The sequence below is a fragment of the Rhipicephalus sanguineus genome, unplaced genomic scaffold, assembly GCF_013339695.2.
Source record: "Rhipicephalus sanguineus isolate Rsan-2018 unplaced genomic scaffold, BIME_Rsan_1.4 Seq216, whole genome shotgun sequence".
NCBI lineage: Eukaryota > Metazoa > Arthropoda > Arachnida > Ixodida > Ixodidae > Rhipicephalus > Rhipicephalus sanguineus.
The window spans coordinates 582,930-601,792 of record NW_023614789.1 but is presented as its reverse complement, the minus strand read 5'-3'; the positions used below and the strand labels follow the sequence as shown (position 1 = coordinate 601,792).

Sequence of the window (18,863 nt, the reverse complement as noted above, 5' to 3'; positions counted from 1 at the left end):
CTAAGTACATGGGCTTCAAACATTTTCGCCCCATCGAAAATGCAGCCGTGGCAGTTGGGATTCGATCCCGCGACCTTCGGGTCAGCAGTCGAGTGCCCATAACACGAGACCACCGTGGTGGGTCTTTGTCTCATAATTCATGGTCTTTCCATTTCCACTACGACACTAAGCATGCATTCTGGCCGATTGTCAGTGCCATTAAGAAATTCTCCTTCAAAAGTAATGTTCAAGATTCCTCACCCACTACCGTGCCATGGACAGCATGCCAGCTACGAAGTTGCCAAGGCGTTTAAGTGGCGATGCTTCGGCATTGTCATCAGCGAGGACAGCACGGTGCTTCATCCTCCTCCTGCGTAGCAAGGAATGAATGCACATAAAATATAGTACTATAGTTCAATACTTAAAGATGTGATGCCCCAGTGTCTGCTGTCAGGGCCAAATGACAGTTTTAAAATATGGGAAACAAACGCTAGGGGCGCAAAGAATGCTTTGCATGTGCTAGTTAACAAGAGCAAGATTTAATAGGGTTTTGAGCTCACTATTCGAGTCTTGTGTCCACAGTGCTACGGTGGCTAAAAAAGGAGAGCTACGATGAATAAAAATATGCTGACAAAGGCATTTTCAAAATATATTTTAAGAAGTTACTGGTCATGAATTTGCTGGCAATTGCCATAATTTCAGAAAGTCATGGCAGTGACTGAGAATGCCAGCCACTTTGGACAGACATAAGAGAACAACAGATTTTTAAAAAAGGCGGCAATTTTCTGGGTCAATCGTACGCGAAAGAGTGGAAAATAGTTTGCACAAGCATTTATTCATCAAGAATGTCAACTGACACGTGGCCAGTTGAGAACATTTCATACATTTGAGATATTAGTATATTCATTTTCGCCTACAGCCGTAAGAATGGAATGTACTGCCGATTTGGTCATAGTAGTTGAATGCAATTCATAAAGATTTCAAGATTGTTTCTGACAGTTTGATGTATAATCATGCCTTGCTTTTTTTTTACTTGCTCAACTGAGGTTGTTTTTCAATTTTCTGCATACATGTTTTATCCATCCAGCCATTTATATTGTTGTGCAACACTTTTTGTAAAATTCCGAGCAAGCACTCCCCCTACGGTGAAAGATAATCTGACAAGATTTGGAGTGGGGGCCCTTGCTCGATCGTGGATCAAAATTCAAGACGGCGGCGGAAGAATCCCTAAGAAAAAATGCACACCCTGCTTCTAATTAAATGTTTTATTGAGTACGCATGCTGCATAGCTCCAAGCTCGCCGACCAACTCTGGGCAGTCCAGCAGGCCCGTGAAGCAGCGGAGAGGCAAGGCCTTGACATCCCGACTGGGAGACCTGAGCCCGGGCCGTTAATCTGCCGGACAACAATAAAGTTCTTCCATCCATCCATCCATCCATACGCATGCATTCGCCATTTCCAAAGCAGTGAACGAAACAGTAAAGTGGCGGAGAAAGGGTGGGGGACGCTTGCTTTGTCACTGTGCATAGTATTTCAAATCTCTCGAAGAAAGGAGGGGGGCGCTTGCTCAGGATTTCACTAGGTCGTTGGCAATTCCCTTATCCTGCATACTTGAGCTCTGAATAACTCAATGAATTGAAAAAGAGCAGGTGGGGAAACATGAATGTGTAAGTGACCACAGCTACTGTATCCGGTAAATGCATCTTTCTCTTCCCATCATATTATAACCCAACAGGGAACTTGTGTGCCCTTGTGTATGTGCAGTAGATTTGATGCCATCTTGGTTTTCACTTATCTTTTTTACAGCAAGGACTTCAATGAAGCAAATTTGTAAGTGGGTCAGTGCTTTCCATTTTCCAACTACGTTGCTGCACGCGAAGCAGCTTTTCTTCCTGTACCTGAAGCAGTGCCGTCAGAAATCTAAGCCGAAGGGTCCACATTTACAGACTTATCTGGCTTCACAGAATTAAAAAAATTTTGATCTGCTCAACTGGTGCAGTTTCGCAATCTTGAAGGGCAAGTAAAACCCTGCAGTTCAAAATTTGTGATGGAGAGATAACGGCACACTTTATGATGTGAACACGCTGCCGCAAGAATTTTGCGAATGGTGTAATGAAGCTGGAGTGTGTAGAACAACCTGCTTTGGCTGGTTTCTGTTTCTGGCTCTGCCTTCCCACCCTTCTCAGCAACGAAGAGCAGTAGGCATAGCCCATTGTAGCGACTACGCCCACTTCGGCGATGTAATACAATATCAGCGATTATGTTATCGGCATACAGCCAACGATCGAGCAAGGCTTCCTCTACGTGCCACTTGTGTCGGAGTGGCACAGTGAGGAAGCGCGGTACGAGGCAATGGCGAGGTAAACAAATATGCCACGACGCTGCGCCCTTCCCCTAGTGGTCACGAAACGCCTCTTGATTGCGCAGAGGCTTTGTTCTGGCGATGCCGATTGTCCTGGTAGTCCCAGCTCTTGAAAACTGAAAATGCGGACTGTGCGGCCAAAACTACACACACCACAGGGCCAAGGTGCCGTTTCGTAGTGCAGAAGACGAATCGACGAAATCTGTGCTACGTAAAGTTGCCCATCATGTCACAGGACTGCAATATTGCAAAAGTTGGAGCGCCTGAGCTGCACCTCCAAGAGTAGAATGCGATAGAGTAATCGGGCCCTGTGTGCATCGCCTTCAACCATGCCGCAAGGAGCATTTGTGCACGTAACAATGGCTGTTTCCAACTATCCTAGAATGCCTACTGCAAGAACAGTTGTGAAGTGCCCACTAAGTGATAATTCTGCATTTTGCAAATTGGCGAAGTGCCCATTACACGTCCGTAAGGTGCCATGTGCGCCTGCACAGCTGCACACTTTGCAATAGGTGGGCACTTAAAACCACCCACTTGTTGCGCAATTCACATGTTTGATGCCTGATGCGATTCTACGATTCTGCTCCGGAATACTGTAAGTCATTTTAAGCACTGGCGTGTCTCAGTGGCAGAATACCTGCTTGCCATGCAGAACGCCTGGGTTGATTCTCACTCTGACTGAACATTTTTTTATTTATTTATTTGCATCTATCTCGAATTTTCGTTAATGGACAACGCCGATATTTCGCTCACAAACCAACGATGCCAACAGTGGAACTTTTGCGCAACAAGCTCTTTTAACGCTACCACGTTAAATGTGATGCTGCAACTTTGTGCGCGATAGAGTGCTTGTTTGGAAGGAGTAGAACAAAAATTTACAGGGTATACTAGTTTCTTGTAGTATGAATACATATAACAGCTTAGTGCTAAATTTTTGCACTGTACTTGATTAGAGACATTGTGAAAAGACCCAAACACAGGTGTTTTCAATAAGACAAAAAATGGGGAAAAAAAGCCCATTGCTGGTAGTGCACGCCAAATTGTGTGCACTGCAAATAGGGGCCACTTTTGACGACACAAGGCATAATAGAAAACTACAGAATTTTTTTTTATTAGTGAATACACAATGAGAGGACCAAATCAAATATGTACACTCAAACCTCGAGATAACGAACACTGATATAACGAACTAAATGAAGAATAGTCTTGTCATATATACAGTGTTACAGATATATGTTTATAACGAATTTTCGGATGTAATGAACTTATTTTCGTGAGATGAGACTGTTATAATGAGGTTTGAGTTAGTGCTATAGTATATGTATTTACTATCCAAAAATGTTCTTATATTGTACAACCTTGACTACGATCCTGCATCTTTCACAAGATTGTTTCAACTGCATCTACACAAGTTTAGAAGTCCGCACATCTCCTCCTCAAAGGGGATGCACACAAGCCTGCACCACTGAGTGCGCGCTCCATACTGACGTCAGCCCGAGCATGATGGCAGTTTGGCGTCCGAGCCATGGGGCGTCGCTACCGTCGAAACGATTGCAGCGAACCTGGTACGGGCGGGGATTGAAGGCCTCAGTAAGCCTAATTAAAATAAAATAACGCGGCCACGGTAGTACACAGTAGTAAATAAAAACGTGCTTCTGCATTAAACTATAACCAGCCACGTGTATTACAAGGCAAAGTTTTAAAGAAGTTTTGTAAACATGACTGTGCGTGGCTCCGCTAGGTACCGCCGCCATCACGCCTGCGCAGCGCACAAGCAGACGTCGCGCAAGCAAGCACGAGAGCGCATAGAAACGCAAACTTTACCACCGCAGCGAGGAGCAGCGATGTCGCACCTTTATTGCGGCGTGAAGTGGTGCGATTCCTCGGGGAATGAAGGCGAACACTTCTTCAGAATCCCTGCTGACCACAGGTATTTATACTTTCACTATTATATATTTCCCAAGATGTTCGCAAAGTTTTGATTTGACTGTCGTTGACCGTTATGATTTGAAACTGCTGAATGAACAGCGAGTTTCTTGCTGCCATTCGTTGCTGCAGCTATCTGTTTGAGAAATGGTTACGATAATAAGTTAAAATTAGTGGGCGGGCTGCAGTTTGTGGCTCGACGCGCGTCACCTCTCAAAAGCGGAGCTGTTCGCTAGTTATGGTTGCTCACGTTAGTATATATGTGCGTGCCTCACTGCCTGACGTTACCTCTACTATCTCATGAAATCTAACCAATTCGGATTACCGTGTCATGCAACCGTGTCTTCAGGGTGTTTTGTTACGTGTTACTTTAACTTATGCGTGCTAGTAACATTAACGGAGTGGGATAGTTGTTGTGCTCGCTGCAGCTGTTTTTTTAAGCGCTTTAATGCGTGCGTATACATCATGTCCGTGTAGTTTATGGGTGGTGCTCGCAGCCGACGAAAGTATCGCTCGCAAAGTTATTGCGGAGGCCCCAGTAGCGAACTCGGGACACTGCCCTCAGATTCGAATGTGTGCTGCGGTGTTGCACAAGTGAAAACCACCGCGTTCCTCATCTGTGTGTCTGTTTACACACCGACCGCCTGCTCGGATTTTTGTCGCCGTAAATTGTCCGCATTCCTTCCCTTCGGCGTACCTTGCCGCGCTGCTCGACGGGGGACCTTGAACCAAGCGTGATACCCACCCTGCCCCTTTTCGCTCTCGGGAAGCTACCGGAAACAGTTTCGCTTATCTCTTCATTACTCCCTCGTGATGCTTCCAACGGGCGAAGGCATGGCCAAGCTCGGTTTTGGATGTTCATGAAACAGGCCGCGCTTATCGCGCGGGGCCACTTTTTTTTTTCCCCTCTCTAATCTGGACCCATCCCCACCGCCACCCTTTCACTTTTCTGTATTTTTTTTTCAATGCGCTGTTTGCGCTTAGCGTTTACACACCATAATTCCTTATAAGCTTTCAATATCGTTTCGACTCGCAAAAGCAGTGGAAAAACAAGAACTCGATCGAGTTGTGTTTCATATATCAAGTTTTAATTCAGAGAATATTGTCGGGATATATGTAATTATCTGTAATTATAATTTAGTGGAGATTAAAAGCAAGCACATTTATTAAGCTTAGTGCCATGCCTTTAAAAGCTTGCAAGTGTATTTACTCTACCAGCTGTTTTTTCACCGTAGCGTGACTAAGTTCGAGTACTTTAATTGCAGACAACCAGTTTACTGCAAGCGAGTTGCCGTCCCTGCTGCTGAGACTGCCCCCCTAGTGTGGAAGGTAGGTGTACCGAACAAGGATCTGTTTCACCTTTCTGCTTGGAATGAAAGGGTACAGAATATTTGGTTGGTGGTGCCACTGTAATACTGCACGAATAGCTTGCAAAAAATAAAAACAAAGAGCGGTACTATTTTGTATTCTACACCTGCACACTCGAGCAGATTGTTCTCTGAAATTAGAACAGTAGGTAGAAATGCCACAGCTGTTTTTCAATTACCAGTGCTATGAGAACAATTGCTGTACGTAAACCTTAAATGCAGGAAATGTACTCTAGGGGAAAAAAAATGTTTGCTTGCACTCATAGAGTATCATTTTGCATGCTTTCCAGTAAGAATGTCTGAGTGCACTGTTTACATGGTATGGATGAACTGATAGCATGCTGCACAAACGCAAAATGAAGAAACAGGGAGATAGAGCAGCGAAAATGGCTTTGGCATCTCACAGTATAAATAGTTTGTACTCTGTCCTGTTTCCGTCCTTACTCCTCTAGTGTTTGTGGAGCTCGGTATGAGTTCACAACAAACCGACCTCCCTGCAAGAAAACTTTGTTGCGTGGTATAGATATCTTTTCTTTTTCTACATCAGTGCATAGACTCAGTGCTTTCTTTGTTGAGCTCATTCCATAGAGATGAAAACACTGAGTAGTTTTCCTCAGGCACATGTGAAAATTGCTCCATAAGTCTGTTGCTCAGTATTCACACGTGCAATGCAAAGTGAGGGTATTAAAAATACTGCTTGCCAGCCTTTTATAGCATATTTATTTCTTTTTCAACAGCCGCTTCGCCAAGCACAACCACAAGAAGGCCCACACCACCGTCACAGGTTTCACCAAGTGATGGTAAGTGCAAAAAGTGAGAGAGAGAATTATTGCAAAGTACACATCCTGCATCTGCATAAGGAAGCATGGACCAGTAGTCTTGATGTTTTCCTAGTAGATATGGACACCTAAGCCTGTGTAATATTGTCACAACCTATAATGTTGACAAAACCATACATATAGTTCAGGGCCTGCAACCCGTGATTTGGTTCACGCAATTATTTATATTTCAAATATAAGGTGGGTGCAGTTGGACCTACATAGTTCACACTGAAAATTGTGCTGTCCGATTTGTTGTGATGAGCGTAGCTCTGCGAGATAGGCCAGCGGAATATGATGCACAATCAAGGTGTGCATTCATGTAAATGTGGCTTATGCAGCCCAGATAGCTATTTATGAGATGAATATTCAAAATCCTCCACTTTGTAAATGTCATTGCCTCTGTTCAGCATTTCATGAAATGTTCATTTTTGCAATGCTTTGTGATATTTCCTTAATCATGGATGATTCTTTGAAGATAAAATGCTTGGAATGTATAAATCAATTATGATTCCTGTCTCAGTCGCAGAATACACATTGCTTCCAATGAAAAATGGCATGGCAGCACATAGTGGTCCGTATATTAGTAGCCCTGTGATTGCGCCCTGATAGCTTAATCGTGATTTTTTTTTCCTCTACAAGACTGATGAAAGCCTATACCTTCGCATTCTTCCATGTCTTTTTTTTTTCAGCTGAGCCTAGTCCGAGCGGCCTCCAATTTTCCAAGGAGGGCAGCAGCGCGGAGCAGATGCAAGAAACGCCAAGAAAGTGGGCGAAGAAACGCAGCTCTGTGCACACCCTTCGCACCAAAAAGAAGCTGCTAACCACTTCACTCACGAAGTGAAAGGTACCGCAAGGCAGTCGGTCAGATGAAAAAAAGGGACGAGGCGAGGCGAGTAACGCAGCAGGAGGTTTTAAACAAGCTTGAACCGGATTTGTCAAAGGACCTTTTTTGAACTGCTTAAAGCACGAATCAGGCTTGGTACATTCCCCCCCAAAAAAAACATTGGTCCAAATGGATGAAACAATTCACTCTCAATTCACGCTTCCTCAGAGAAATGCTTCACTTGCCACATGTGCGGACACCCAGGTGCTGGCTGGCAGACATCCCAATGACACCTGGTATCATTCCAGGTGCCATGGATGCAATAGAATCAATCATTAAAGCTTGGCCTCTGCAAGACAAAGCATGCTGTCTTTTATTCGATTAATAGCCTTGAAAAGACATTTGATGTACGATCAATCAAAAGATATAGTGATTGGCTACACATATGATGAAACACAAGGACTTCTCGTGTGGCAAATGCAGCCATTCTAATGGCTGTGTCTGGCATATCGAGAATTTGGATGCAGCCAGTAGCCTTTGCAGTGTCCCGCAATGCAACGTCAGCTCTTGCAATGCACAAGCTGCTATTAGATGTAATTATGCAGCTTGAAAAAAAAAGGTCTTTGGTAAAAGTGGTCATCTATGATCAAGGGTCAACAATGTCAGCCTGTCAAGAATGCTGATCCATTCTCTTCATGAACCATGTTTTACTGTCAACAACTGCAAACTATACTTCATGTTTGACATCCCACACCTGATAAAATGCACGCGGAATAATTTGAGAAAACACAAGCTCACGATTGGCTCCGAGGTTGTTGACTGGGCGTACATTGAAACCTTTTACAAAAATACTCGCAAATCACGCCTCTAACACACCAACTGAACATCTAAAAAAGAAAGATTGCTAAGGAAGCTCAAAGAGCAACATATCTACAAGATGCCCTTTGCTGACACACGGCCGCTGGATTAAAAAGTGCGCTTTTTCATCCAGCGGCCGTGGCTGACATAAGAGTGAAGTAGTGCCACACAAGTATTCAGTGAATCTGTCTCTGTGGCACTCCCCACTCTCATTGCCATTCAAGAGCTTCCTCTTGATGCTAAATTTACAGCTCTGTTCACAGAAAGAATGGATAAGATTTTTGACAGCCAGAACAGTTCGACCCCAAAAAATCAGGATGATAAGTTGCGGTATGCAATGATTGATGGGTCGGAACACCGTGCTTCCCTTGAGTCATGCATCAGTTTGGATTGCCCAATGGCACTTTGGGTAGTCCTCGGACAAGCAGCCGCGCACTGTTAAAGGTTGGCAGATTAGAATCAAAGCCTTGTTGTTGCTGTGGACTGGTTTAAAAGAGGACTTTGATTTCACTCATCTTTTCACACGTTGATTGCAGCAAGATCCCCTAGAAAACTTTTTTGGAATCATTTGTCAAAAAACATGGCTGCAATGAGACACCAAATGTGTACCAATTCGTGGCGGCTCTAAAACATATTTGATTGGCAAGCTCTTCAAGCGTTCTCAGGAAACTGTGAGGTGACACAATTGCTTCCTCAACAACTTGGAGAGTGCATCTGCATTGTTGTCAACTATAGCAGCACACCAACCACAAGCCACAGCACGCAGCAGGCCTCTGATTCATCTGATGTGCAGGCATCTTCACAAGATGCGACCGACATGGTGTATGAAAATGTTGTGTACCATGTCGCTGGTACTCTTGTGAACAGCTTCTTGAACTGAGGACTAGTGAGTGCATATGTGAGAGAACACTCCTTGAAGTGGATGGAGGCTCTCTCCATGGACGACACCAATTCTTTGCACTACTCAAGGAAAGTGGTGTACCCGAGAAACTCCTCGGTTCCATTGCAGTAACCTCTGAATCATGTCTGAATTACATAAAGGAATTAGATTCGGCCTTCAGACATGAAATCAACTATTGTGCCATTTTTCCAATGTGTGCAAAAATCTGGTGGAAAGGATGCCAATCCGGCAAGCTATTTTCTGTTCAGTTGGCTGCACTGAGAAATTTCTTAATATTCTGCCGCACAAGGCTACATTGGCACATTACATTTGTAAACAAAAAACACACGAGAAACAAAGTCAAGGCACAGTGCTTCTGCCAGCAATAACGTAAAGTAGCAGGCTAAATTTATCCTGTGCCTTTCTAGAACATGATTATGTAAATTGGATTTCCAGTGCAGCCTTCTGCACCCATTTCCTATCCATTTTTTAGATGTGTTGCACTATTCTTTTTTTATGTGTATATGTACGATGTTTATGTATATATGTATATTTTATGTAGGTATATAGTTATATATGTGTATTTATAATTCGCTGTGGTTGTATGTAATGCATTGACTACTTTTGCTCCTGCTGCGTTACTTTTGTATTATACAAGTTTAACCGACTAACTTTTTTTTTGAAGCCTTGTGTGCCCCTATCAGCATGAGTATTACAACCAGAGGTTCTGGATTGCTTTAGTATTGGGAAATGCCAACACTTCCCTAAATGCACTGGAAAACCCTGCTCGTTCTGCTTTCTTTCTGTTTGCTTGACATGGTTTGGAAGGCAATCAAACATCCAGCCTCCCAAAAAAATGCCAAAATTTATATAATACTGACGACTCGTTTTACACTGAAGCAGTCTTTACAAACAGTAACAGTGTGATTAATTCACAATGAACGTTGCAAAAATAGGTTGATTATAAAAATGTGGAGGTTTTATGTCCAAAAACCATGATACGAATATGAGGCATGCAGTAGTGGAGCACTTCAGATATTTTGAGCACCTGGCGTTTTTTTAACGTGCACCTAAATCTAGGCAGATGGGCCTCAAGCGTATTGCATCCATTGATATGCAGCCGGGATTCAATCCCACTACGTTCAGCAGTTGAGCACCGTAACCACTAGACCACTGTGACGGGCCACGAAGGTTGAAGCATGCATGAATTCAGGTGCTCGCCAAGTCCAAAAGATTTTCAGCACCCAGGGGCTCTGTCACTTTTCAATTACAAACCTCTGGTCATGACTGTTGTGCCACTGCAAAGAACTGATGGTGTCAGCTATTCACAGGCATAAAAGATACATTGATGAAGTGCTCAGCTCTGTGAGGATTCCAGAGGGGTTTGTGCAGAAGCTGCGACTCGGTTGACATGCATGTTAGTTTGAAATAGAAGCATGCATCCATACTCACTGAAACTATTCACAACGTACTGTTTGTGTAGAGCAACTGTGTTTCTTGTTTAACTAAACTCTGCAAACTCCGACATTCCACTTCCTGAACCAACGAATGACAAGCGATGCAGTTCTAGTTAATGACACATTATGATGAAACTGTGCAGCGTTCCCCATCTGCAATTTAAGTACTGCTCAGAAAATCTTCTGACATTGTGATGGATCCAACATGATACCTGGTAGAAAAATAATAGGGAAGCTGCGTTCAACTTTGCACTTTACTCTACTTATTTCTTTGATAAGATGCTTATCTTCGTGTATATTTCATGTTACCTTGAGTATTTCGCACCACTTCCAACTTGACTAATGACCTGTGATCATTCCTGTTGTTCACCAGTCACAACCACAATGTTTCCACAAATTTCAAAGGTCACCTCTGCAACTGAGTCTAGACCATTCTCTTGCGTTTTTCTCTCCCTTTATTACTTGAAAATTAAAGCATCGCGTGTCTTGTTCACATCACGTGAGCTTGCCTGCAACACATTTACCTGGAGGAAAACATGATCAGGGATAGCTGAGCCAAACGGTAGATTTGTCTCACTGCTTTTACAAAATAATATGCTGTAGCACTGCAGCATATTATGACATTGATCTACTTATGCTCCATGGGTTCGTCTACATGAGCCAAAGGCTATGACTGTTAGGTGCACTTTCTGTGTACATATATGCAAAAGTATGTGTGTGTGTGTGTGTGTGCAAAAGGGAGTGACACAACGCAGGGCAATAAAAAAAAAGTACAGGAAAGGGTGTTTTTCCTATACCCCTTGTTTTCTTCGGCTTGCGTTGCGTCATTATCTTTTGCACAGTATGCACCAACCATTCGAACAACTTGTTTTGTTATGATATATTTCAATGCGCGGGATTGTTTCGCTTCATGCTGCTAGTCATAATCTGTACAACTCGTATGTGTACACTTATTTACGCTGATGTAGCACTTTATATGCTTACCCTGCTTATGTGATTGTATTATGCTGTATTATGCGTTTTCGTATCCTATTTATATTGTACGCGTGCTCGATGTACGCATTCCTGTATTCAGGTTTTACCACAGCAGTATTTCGAATCTTTTTCGTTTTCTTTTGTTATTGTTACCGATATTATAGCCCAAATATTGCCTAAACGTGCAGCAATTTACGTTTCCTTCAATAAAATGTCATGTGAAGAAAGTTATATGCGCTTTTTGCTTCTCGAGCGAGCGCCGAAAGCGGCTGCTATGCAGCTGCGACGGCGCCGCTCGCCACCATTCGCCATGCTACCACAGAGGCTACAACGAAGCAGAAAAACAACTACACACATTACGTACGTACATCGGCAATAAAGAGAGAAGACAGTGCAGTAGCAATTAGTGCGCAAACGCTCGAACCGACGTCGCGGCCGCGGGGCCGGCGGCACCACGAGCGAGGAAGCGACCGCGAACGGGCGCGGCCATATTGGATTTTTTCCTTTCGGATTGGCTCGCCTCCAGCAGAAATCCAAAATCCAGTCAATCCCCCCGCTCCCAGGAACCGCCACCGTCGCCGGAAGCGGAAAAACGTCCCCATTGGCCCTATGGGTATGTCACTCCACTGCTGACGTCATGAGCTAGACGGCCAGCGACCCCACCCTGCCTTCCGAGAACATTGGCGAGTGCATGAGTGGGACTATTTCTTTAGTCGCGGGGGCAGTCTGCTGCCAGGCTTTGGCAGTTAGGGCGGGGCCTCTCCGGACTTCTTAAGTTGTATTAGATTATAGTTCACGAGCAATTTAGCAAAAGTGAAACTTTCTTGCAAGTGGCCTTTAGTTCAGACAAGTTTCATTTACATATTAAGTTTTTTTTAGAGCTGTGCAAATAGCAAAATTTTGGGTGCGAAGCGAATTCGAATATTGAAGTGTGAGTGCGAATCGAACCAAATATTTTTCGAATATTTCTCGAATATTTCTAGAATGTTTCTCGAATACTTCGAAGCGAAATTGCAGAAAAATAGTTGGAGAGGATTCCTAAGCATATACTTCTGAGATAGCAACATGAAAGTGTTTCTTTTTGCTAGGTTGATGAAGCGCTGGAGGGGTGTTTCATAGTTGTCTTATCAAGAATGAGGCAATGCAGAGGCCGAATTGTATTTATGTACATGATTTGGTGCAACCAAAGTGTTGCCAACAACACTTTACACGTGATAGGCAAAGATGCCATTTCCTCAGCCTCTCCTCCTCTTTCAACTTCTGTTGAAGCCCAACTGATGTGGTGGACAAGGGTGTGCTCCCTTCAAGTTTGGAGTTCCAAATCTGCCTTGCAGGCGTCGATATATAAGAACATCTGAAATTTTGTATGCTAAAAAAGCTTCGGCGTCCGATTTTTCGGGCTTCCTGCCCAAATTTCAGGCCCAATACAGCATTATTTAGCCCCCAATTCTGCCACATCTTTCATCTCCATGTTGGGACCAGCGTTTTCTTGAGTTAATACGTTTGCGACCATAGCGGAGCTTGAAAGGCAGCTTTGCCGCAATATGGAGATGTGATGAGGTGAAGCATATTGAAAATCTAGGGACCACTTCCAATCGGACGCTGACTGTGTCTTGGCAAAGTTCGACCGTAACGAAGCTTGAAAGGCAGCTTTGCCGCAATACAGGGGTGGGATGAGGTGAAGCATATTGAAATTGAAAATCTAGGGCCCACTTCTAATCCGACGTTGACTGTCTCTTGGCAAAGTTCGACCGTAACAGAGCTTGAAAGGCAGCTTTGCCGCAATACCGGGGTGTGATGAGTTGAAGCATATTGAAAATCTAGGGACCACTTTCAATCGGACATCGTGTCTTAGCAAAGTTCGACTGTAACAGAGCTTGAAAGGCAGCTTTGCCGCAATACGAGAGTGTAATGAGGTGAAGCATATTAAAAATTTGAAGGGGTCAGTTGCAATTGAATCGGACGTTGACTGTATTTGTTTTGGGGAAGTTCGAATAGTTCGAATAGTAAAATTCCACTGCGAATAGAATCGAATAGCAAACACTATTAGCAAACACTATTCGAAAAATATTCGAAATTTCGAATATTCGCACACCCTTAGTTTTTTTTTAAACCACTGTTTAACAGAAACAGGGCAGTTGCTCACCAGTGGGTCATCTGGGGGTGCAACCGATTTCTTTGTGCGACGTGGGGTGCGGCGTGGAGTCTTGAAGTCAGCATCGCCATCCGATAGCTCGGACGATGCCAGCGACTGAGCCTTTGACCGAGTGGCTCTTGTGGTACGCCGGGTGGTCCGTGTTGTGCGCCGTGTGCGGCGCTGGCGGTTCTCATTGGCGGCCTCTTCTTCTGCTGCTCCTCGGCAGACTTCAAGGCCTGCTGCAGGCGGCTCAGCTCTTCCTCCTTCGCTTCAACAGAAGTCATGGCTGCTTGGCGAGACTGCTCTACTGGAATAAAGGAGTGCCACAGTTTACAGAAACAAACGAGCTTGTTTTAACTTTTTCTCCGTAAAGGATAAACTATAGGTGCTACAAGCGAGCAGCACAAACTGATGACTACTGTATCCGTCAGCTTGTTCCTAGTTTTGCCACGGCAGCTGCATTTTCGATGGAGGCGAAAATGTTTGAGGCCCGTGTAATTTCCGGAGCCCTCCACTGTGGCATCTCTCATAATCATATCGTGGCTTTGGGACATCAAACCCCAGATTATTATTATTGTTTCTAGTTTCAGTTTTAACACTAGATGGTAGTGCTTGTCAATACAGGCTAAAGTCCCTGAAAATATAAAGTTGTGCCAACTGCGTCCCTTCGCCTCTGCCTCCTCTCCTAGCAGCTGCAGCAACGCCTCTAGGGTGTCCTCCGGAAAGCTACGGGTTTTACCCGCTGTAGTGAAAACCGCTTCTTTCTGCTGCTGTACCGGTGGTTGCTGCCACTGGCACAGCAGGTCGGCATCCTGAAGCATTCAGAACCACCGTACGAACTGACTCAAGCGTGGACGACCACGCACCGTGCACCGATCAAGTAAACAACCCAGACGAGGACGAACAAGATGGCGCTCGGACGACCTTCTAAAAAGCTAGTGCGCCACTCTAGAGATTTCTTAGCGCCACCGAGTTTGCAGTGGCACTGCCATCAGGAGCGAGCACTTTTAATAATATCTGGGGTTTAACGTCCCAAAACCACGATATGATTATGAGAGACGCCGTAGTGGAGGGCTCCGGAAATTTTGACCACCTGGGGTTCTTTAACGTGCACCTAAAGCTAAGTACACGGGCCTCAAACATTTTCGCCTCCATCGAAAATGCAGCCGCCGCGGCCGGGATTCGATTCCGCGACCTTCAGGTCAGCAGTCGAGCGCCATAACCACTAGACCACCGTGGCAGGGCGAGCGAGCACTTTACATACTAAAAGATTATGTACCGTACAATGTTATGCTGTTGGACACCACGAAAAGACGCCACTTGCTTCGCTATTAGGAGCTGGCTCGCCAGGTTCTTAAGCTGGGACGAAGTTCCGCGCCGTAATCTGCATCCATACATTCAAAGTGTCGTGGAACGCGAAGAGGAACGCTACGCGCGTTGTGTCTTCCCTTTAGCCTGTCCGTTAAGTCACACAGGGCGAGCGGGGAACACGGTCGACAGCCAGGCGAGCGTCGGACAGCTATTTTTAGGGCCACTTTTTGTGCGCGTCTCGAGGGCAGTTTTCATATTGAAAAGATTAGGAGCGTTGCGTCTGCCAGTGTCGACAATGGAGAATCAGACGCTCTTAGATATTTCTTGTATATATACTTCAGCAATATGTATATAATTGTAAATTGTGGATATAGTTCATCAAAATTGTAAATTAATAAAACATTGTGTATATATGTATATATAACAGCGTGTGTCACGTCTTCATATGATGGTGGAGGACTTGGAGAAGATCGGGAAAACCCGTGAATCTTCCGTACGAGCCAGCTCCTCAATCATCATTCACTTCGTGGACATGGCGAGATTTTTTTTCATATCATTTATTTCGCGGACTTTTCGAACTGCGTCACTTAGAACTGCAGCCCTCTCGGGCGCTCTAGTGGAAGAATTGCACAAGCCTCTCTTTCCGGCCAAGAGCCATGATCTGCGAGCTTCACAGCTCAACTAACTTCAGCTGCAATCGACAAAGCGCACGGGAGAGGGGGTACCTGTACACTGACACGAATGGCGCTACTTTAGTTATTTTTCAGGGACTTTAATACTGGTAGCTTGGTGCAATCTCTCTTGTCATTCATTTTTTCCCTTGAAGAAGAACAAAGTTACCATTGATAAGAAGAATGGCAAGCTCCGTTTTCTGGAATTCCTTGTAAAATGCTGCAAGCAAGCTTCAACCCTTTGCATGCATGGAAGGTCCATACAAAGGCCACAATCCCCACTTCAATGCATTCGACACTCTGTGGAGCGTCTTGAAACAATGACATGGAACACAAGCACTGAGCAGCGAGAGCAGACTACTTGTCCAGTTTTCCCCCAATGCTTGCATGTGCATGCAAATAATGTAATACAGTAGAACCCCGCTGATACGTTTTTGAAGGGACCGTAGGAAATAAACGTAAGAGACGGGAAACGTAAGAGCCGAAAAACAGGAAAAACGGCAAAATATTTAGTGGTACAGAATCTTATTTCAATTCTTACGAGCAGCACGAAAATTGGCGCGCTCAGCCGCGATCTAGTCGATGGATAGAAACGCGGAGCTTAGGACGGCCTCATCCACAGAAATGTAATCAACGTATGTGATTTTTTAACACCAACAGCTGTAGGCATGAAAGAACTAAGCACACGCAATCACGACCGGCGCGGCGAGTCCGACCGCGAACTGCACGCACGACCATGCGAGCTCTAACCAGCTCGAACTCCTCCCGTTCTCCGACAAATAACGATGATGATGAGTTTACGCCAACGCGATGGCAGAAGTGAATGCCAATCTCGAAGGCCTTGCTTTCGCAAGCAATTACGTCATACACGCCATGTTTGTGCAATACAAATCTCAAAGGCTATGCTTTTGTCAATAGTAAATGCCAATCTCGAAGGCCTTGTTTTCGCGAGCAGTTACGTCATAGACGCCATCTTTGCAATTTGAATCTCGAAGGCCATGCTTTTGTTTGGATCAATTGAAAGATTCTGTTGCTTGCGCCTCTCATGCGGCTAATATTACGTTCAAACGAGGCCAAGCTGCGTGAAAATGCACCATGACCGCTCTCTTTGGTCGTGACTCGGTCGGCTCCGAGCGCACTTCGCGACGTATCATACGGGAACGGTCCGACAGTTACGACGTAACAGCGGGGTTCCCAATACATTGTATCCTATGGGAGCTGTGCCGGGACCGGCGGAAAACGACGTAACAGCCGGGAAAACGCAGCAGTGAGGAACGTAACAGCGGGGTTCTACTTACTGTATGAAAATCTCCACACTTCACTGAAATGTAGCATTTCCTGCCGCATGGAGCCAATCTTAAGAAGTCCGCGAAGGCCTCATTCAAATGAACGAAGCGTGGCAGCCGATCACCTCCATGCCTAAAGAAATAGTCCCGCTTATGCAGTGCGGGGTTGCCTGCAGTACCGGTACGTACACAGGCATTTGCCGCGAGAGTGTTCATCATACTCCCCTCCGTTCCCGACACAGATGGCGCACGCAACAGCGAGCTGTGAAAGCAACAGGTCTGTGCGACGCAGTCTCTCACAAAGAGGCAGCAGTGAACAGTGGCGCAGCATGCTTAGATTGTCCCCTTTAAAGTGTGCGGTACTCTTTAAACTGCACCAGGCCGCGGGCACATAGTGAGAAGTTAGCTAAAGATGCTTATCATAATACGGTCGCCAGCGATTAACGCGCATTTTGATGCTGCATCGTCGCACTCGCACTGCAACAGCGGCCCCTTAGAATAGACATGCTTCACCGTGTAACACTTTGGCATAGCGGCAAAGCCGAGTTTTGGAATCCGCTATGGCCACAAACTGATCGACTCTCAAAGAGCCGATTTGAGCCTGCGAGCTAATCAACGCTACAGCTGTGGTGGCTTCAATTAATGCCATTTCGTACCTGCAATTGGAGAAGAAAGTCCGAAAAATCAGCAGTTGCCTGTATATTACTACAATATCCCAATTTGTAATACAGAGGAACGAAAGTACAGTAGACTCTCGTTAAACGGAACCTGAAGAGACCAGAAAAACGTGTCCATTTACCAGGAGTTCCATTTACTGAGAGACGAACAGGGGTGCAGAATGGAAGTATGAAACCAATCATATTAGAAGTTGTTGTTCCATTTAAGCAGAAATTCGTTTAAGAGATTTCCCGTTTACTGAGAGTCTACTGTATGTAGTCCAGGAAGAAATAGGAGTGCACATGAACAGTTAATGCGCCCTCACTGGCCACCAGCTTCTCCCGGCAGATCTGGAGCTCCTCATGCACTGCCTTGAGGCGCGACTCCACTTCGTGCAGAGACTCCTCCGCATTGCGAGCCAACCTGCGGACCTCCACAACTTCCTCTGCAGCAGCCTTGCTAAGCTCTTCTGCAGAAGCTCTGTGCGCAGCCTCCTCTCTGGCCTTGGTCTCGGCCTCGTGCAAGGCCTCTGTCATGTTGTCAAGCTGCTCTCTCAGCACGTCTAGAGCAAGTTCACGCTCCTCATGTCGCGGCGCATTTGCTCGAGCTTGCAGTAAGACTCTGCGGCTGTCCTCTGCATATTATCATTAGCTCGTTGCAGCTCTTCTAGGCGCCGTTCTAAGTCCTCTTGCTGAACTCTCGTGTCGAGAGTCTTTGTTGGATATCACCGAGTTGCTGGAAGGCTCGTTCGGCCGCAACCTCGGCATCCTTGCGGGCCTGCAGCTCGCTGGTCAGGAGAGATAGAGTCTCTTCGAGGCGGCTGTGCAGATCGTGCAGCTCACTTTCCGCTTTGGAGAGTAGAGCCTGTTCTTGCAGTGCGGCAGCTGTTGGATCTCCAGTGTCGATGTCCTCGGTCTGGATTTCCACCGGGGCTATTATCGGTAGGGATCTGAAAACAAGGCAAGCGCAGCACACGTTATACTATCCAAGGAATTCTGTATTCTGGTTATAGTTATAACAAGATCCTGTTACAACTGAATCCCTCTATAAGAGATGCCAGTATGCCTACATCGAAATAAGAGTTGACCAAAACATCGTAATGTGGCATCCTGCTTATAGAGTAATATGGTGCTAATGGGGCTAGTTGGTTGTTTAAAGTACCGACTTCAAACTGGTTTATTTTTCCAGTTTATTTTACACTGCTTTGGAGAAACAAATGCGGCAAGAGCATATGGACCGGTTCCTACAAGAAAAGCTGAAATGTCTTGTTATTGACGGTTCAATATTGGTTAAAAATTAAGAAGCAGCAGTTCAGTGCATAAGCAAATGAAGAAAAGCATTTCACTGCATTATC

The 18,863-nt window shown here is 45.2% G+C and overlaps 1 protein-coding gene across 1 annotated transcript; it reads right to left on the bottom strand.

Annotated features, from left to right (window-relative positions):
- Window positions 1–243: 243 nt before the first annotated feature.
- LOC119376753 (uncharacterized) lies at window positions 244–18,085 on the bottom strand. Its single transcript, XM_037646487.2, has 3 exons — window positions 17,835–18,085; window positions 13,594–13,891; window positions 244–349 (listed from the first exon to the last, which is right to left on the bottom strand). Exons 1-3 carry the CDS (start codon window positions 18,043–18,045, stop codon window positions 244–246), a joined length of 615 nt encoding a protein of 204 aa, XP_037502415.2. The 5' UTR covers window positions 18,046–18,085.
- Between the last annotated feature and the right edge of the window lie 778 nt (window positions 18,086–18,863).

Coding starts and splice junctions, on each gene's coding strand:
- LOC119376753 (XM_037646487.2), bottom strand. CDS start 18,045: ATGACAGAGGCCTTGCACGAGGCCGAGACCAAGGCCAGAGAGGAGGCT. Junction 13,892..17,834: donor CCGGGAGAAGCTGGTGGCCA/GTGAGGGCGCAT, acceptor CCTTTATTCCAG/TAGAGCAGTCTCGCCAAGCA. Junction 350..13,593: donor CACCCCCAGATGACCCACTG/GTGAGCAACTGC, acceptor CTTGCTACGCAG/GAGGAGGATGAAGCACCGTG.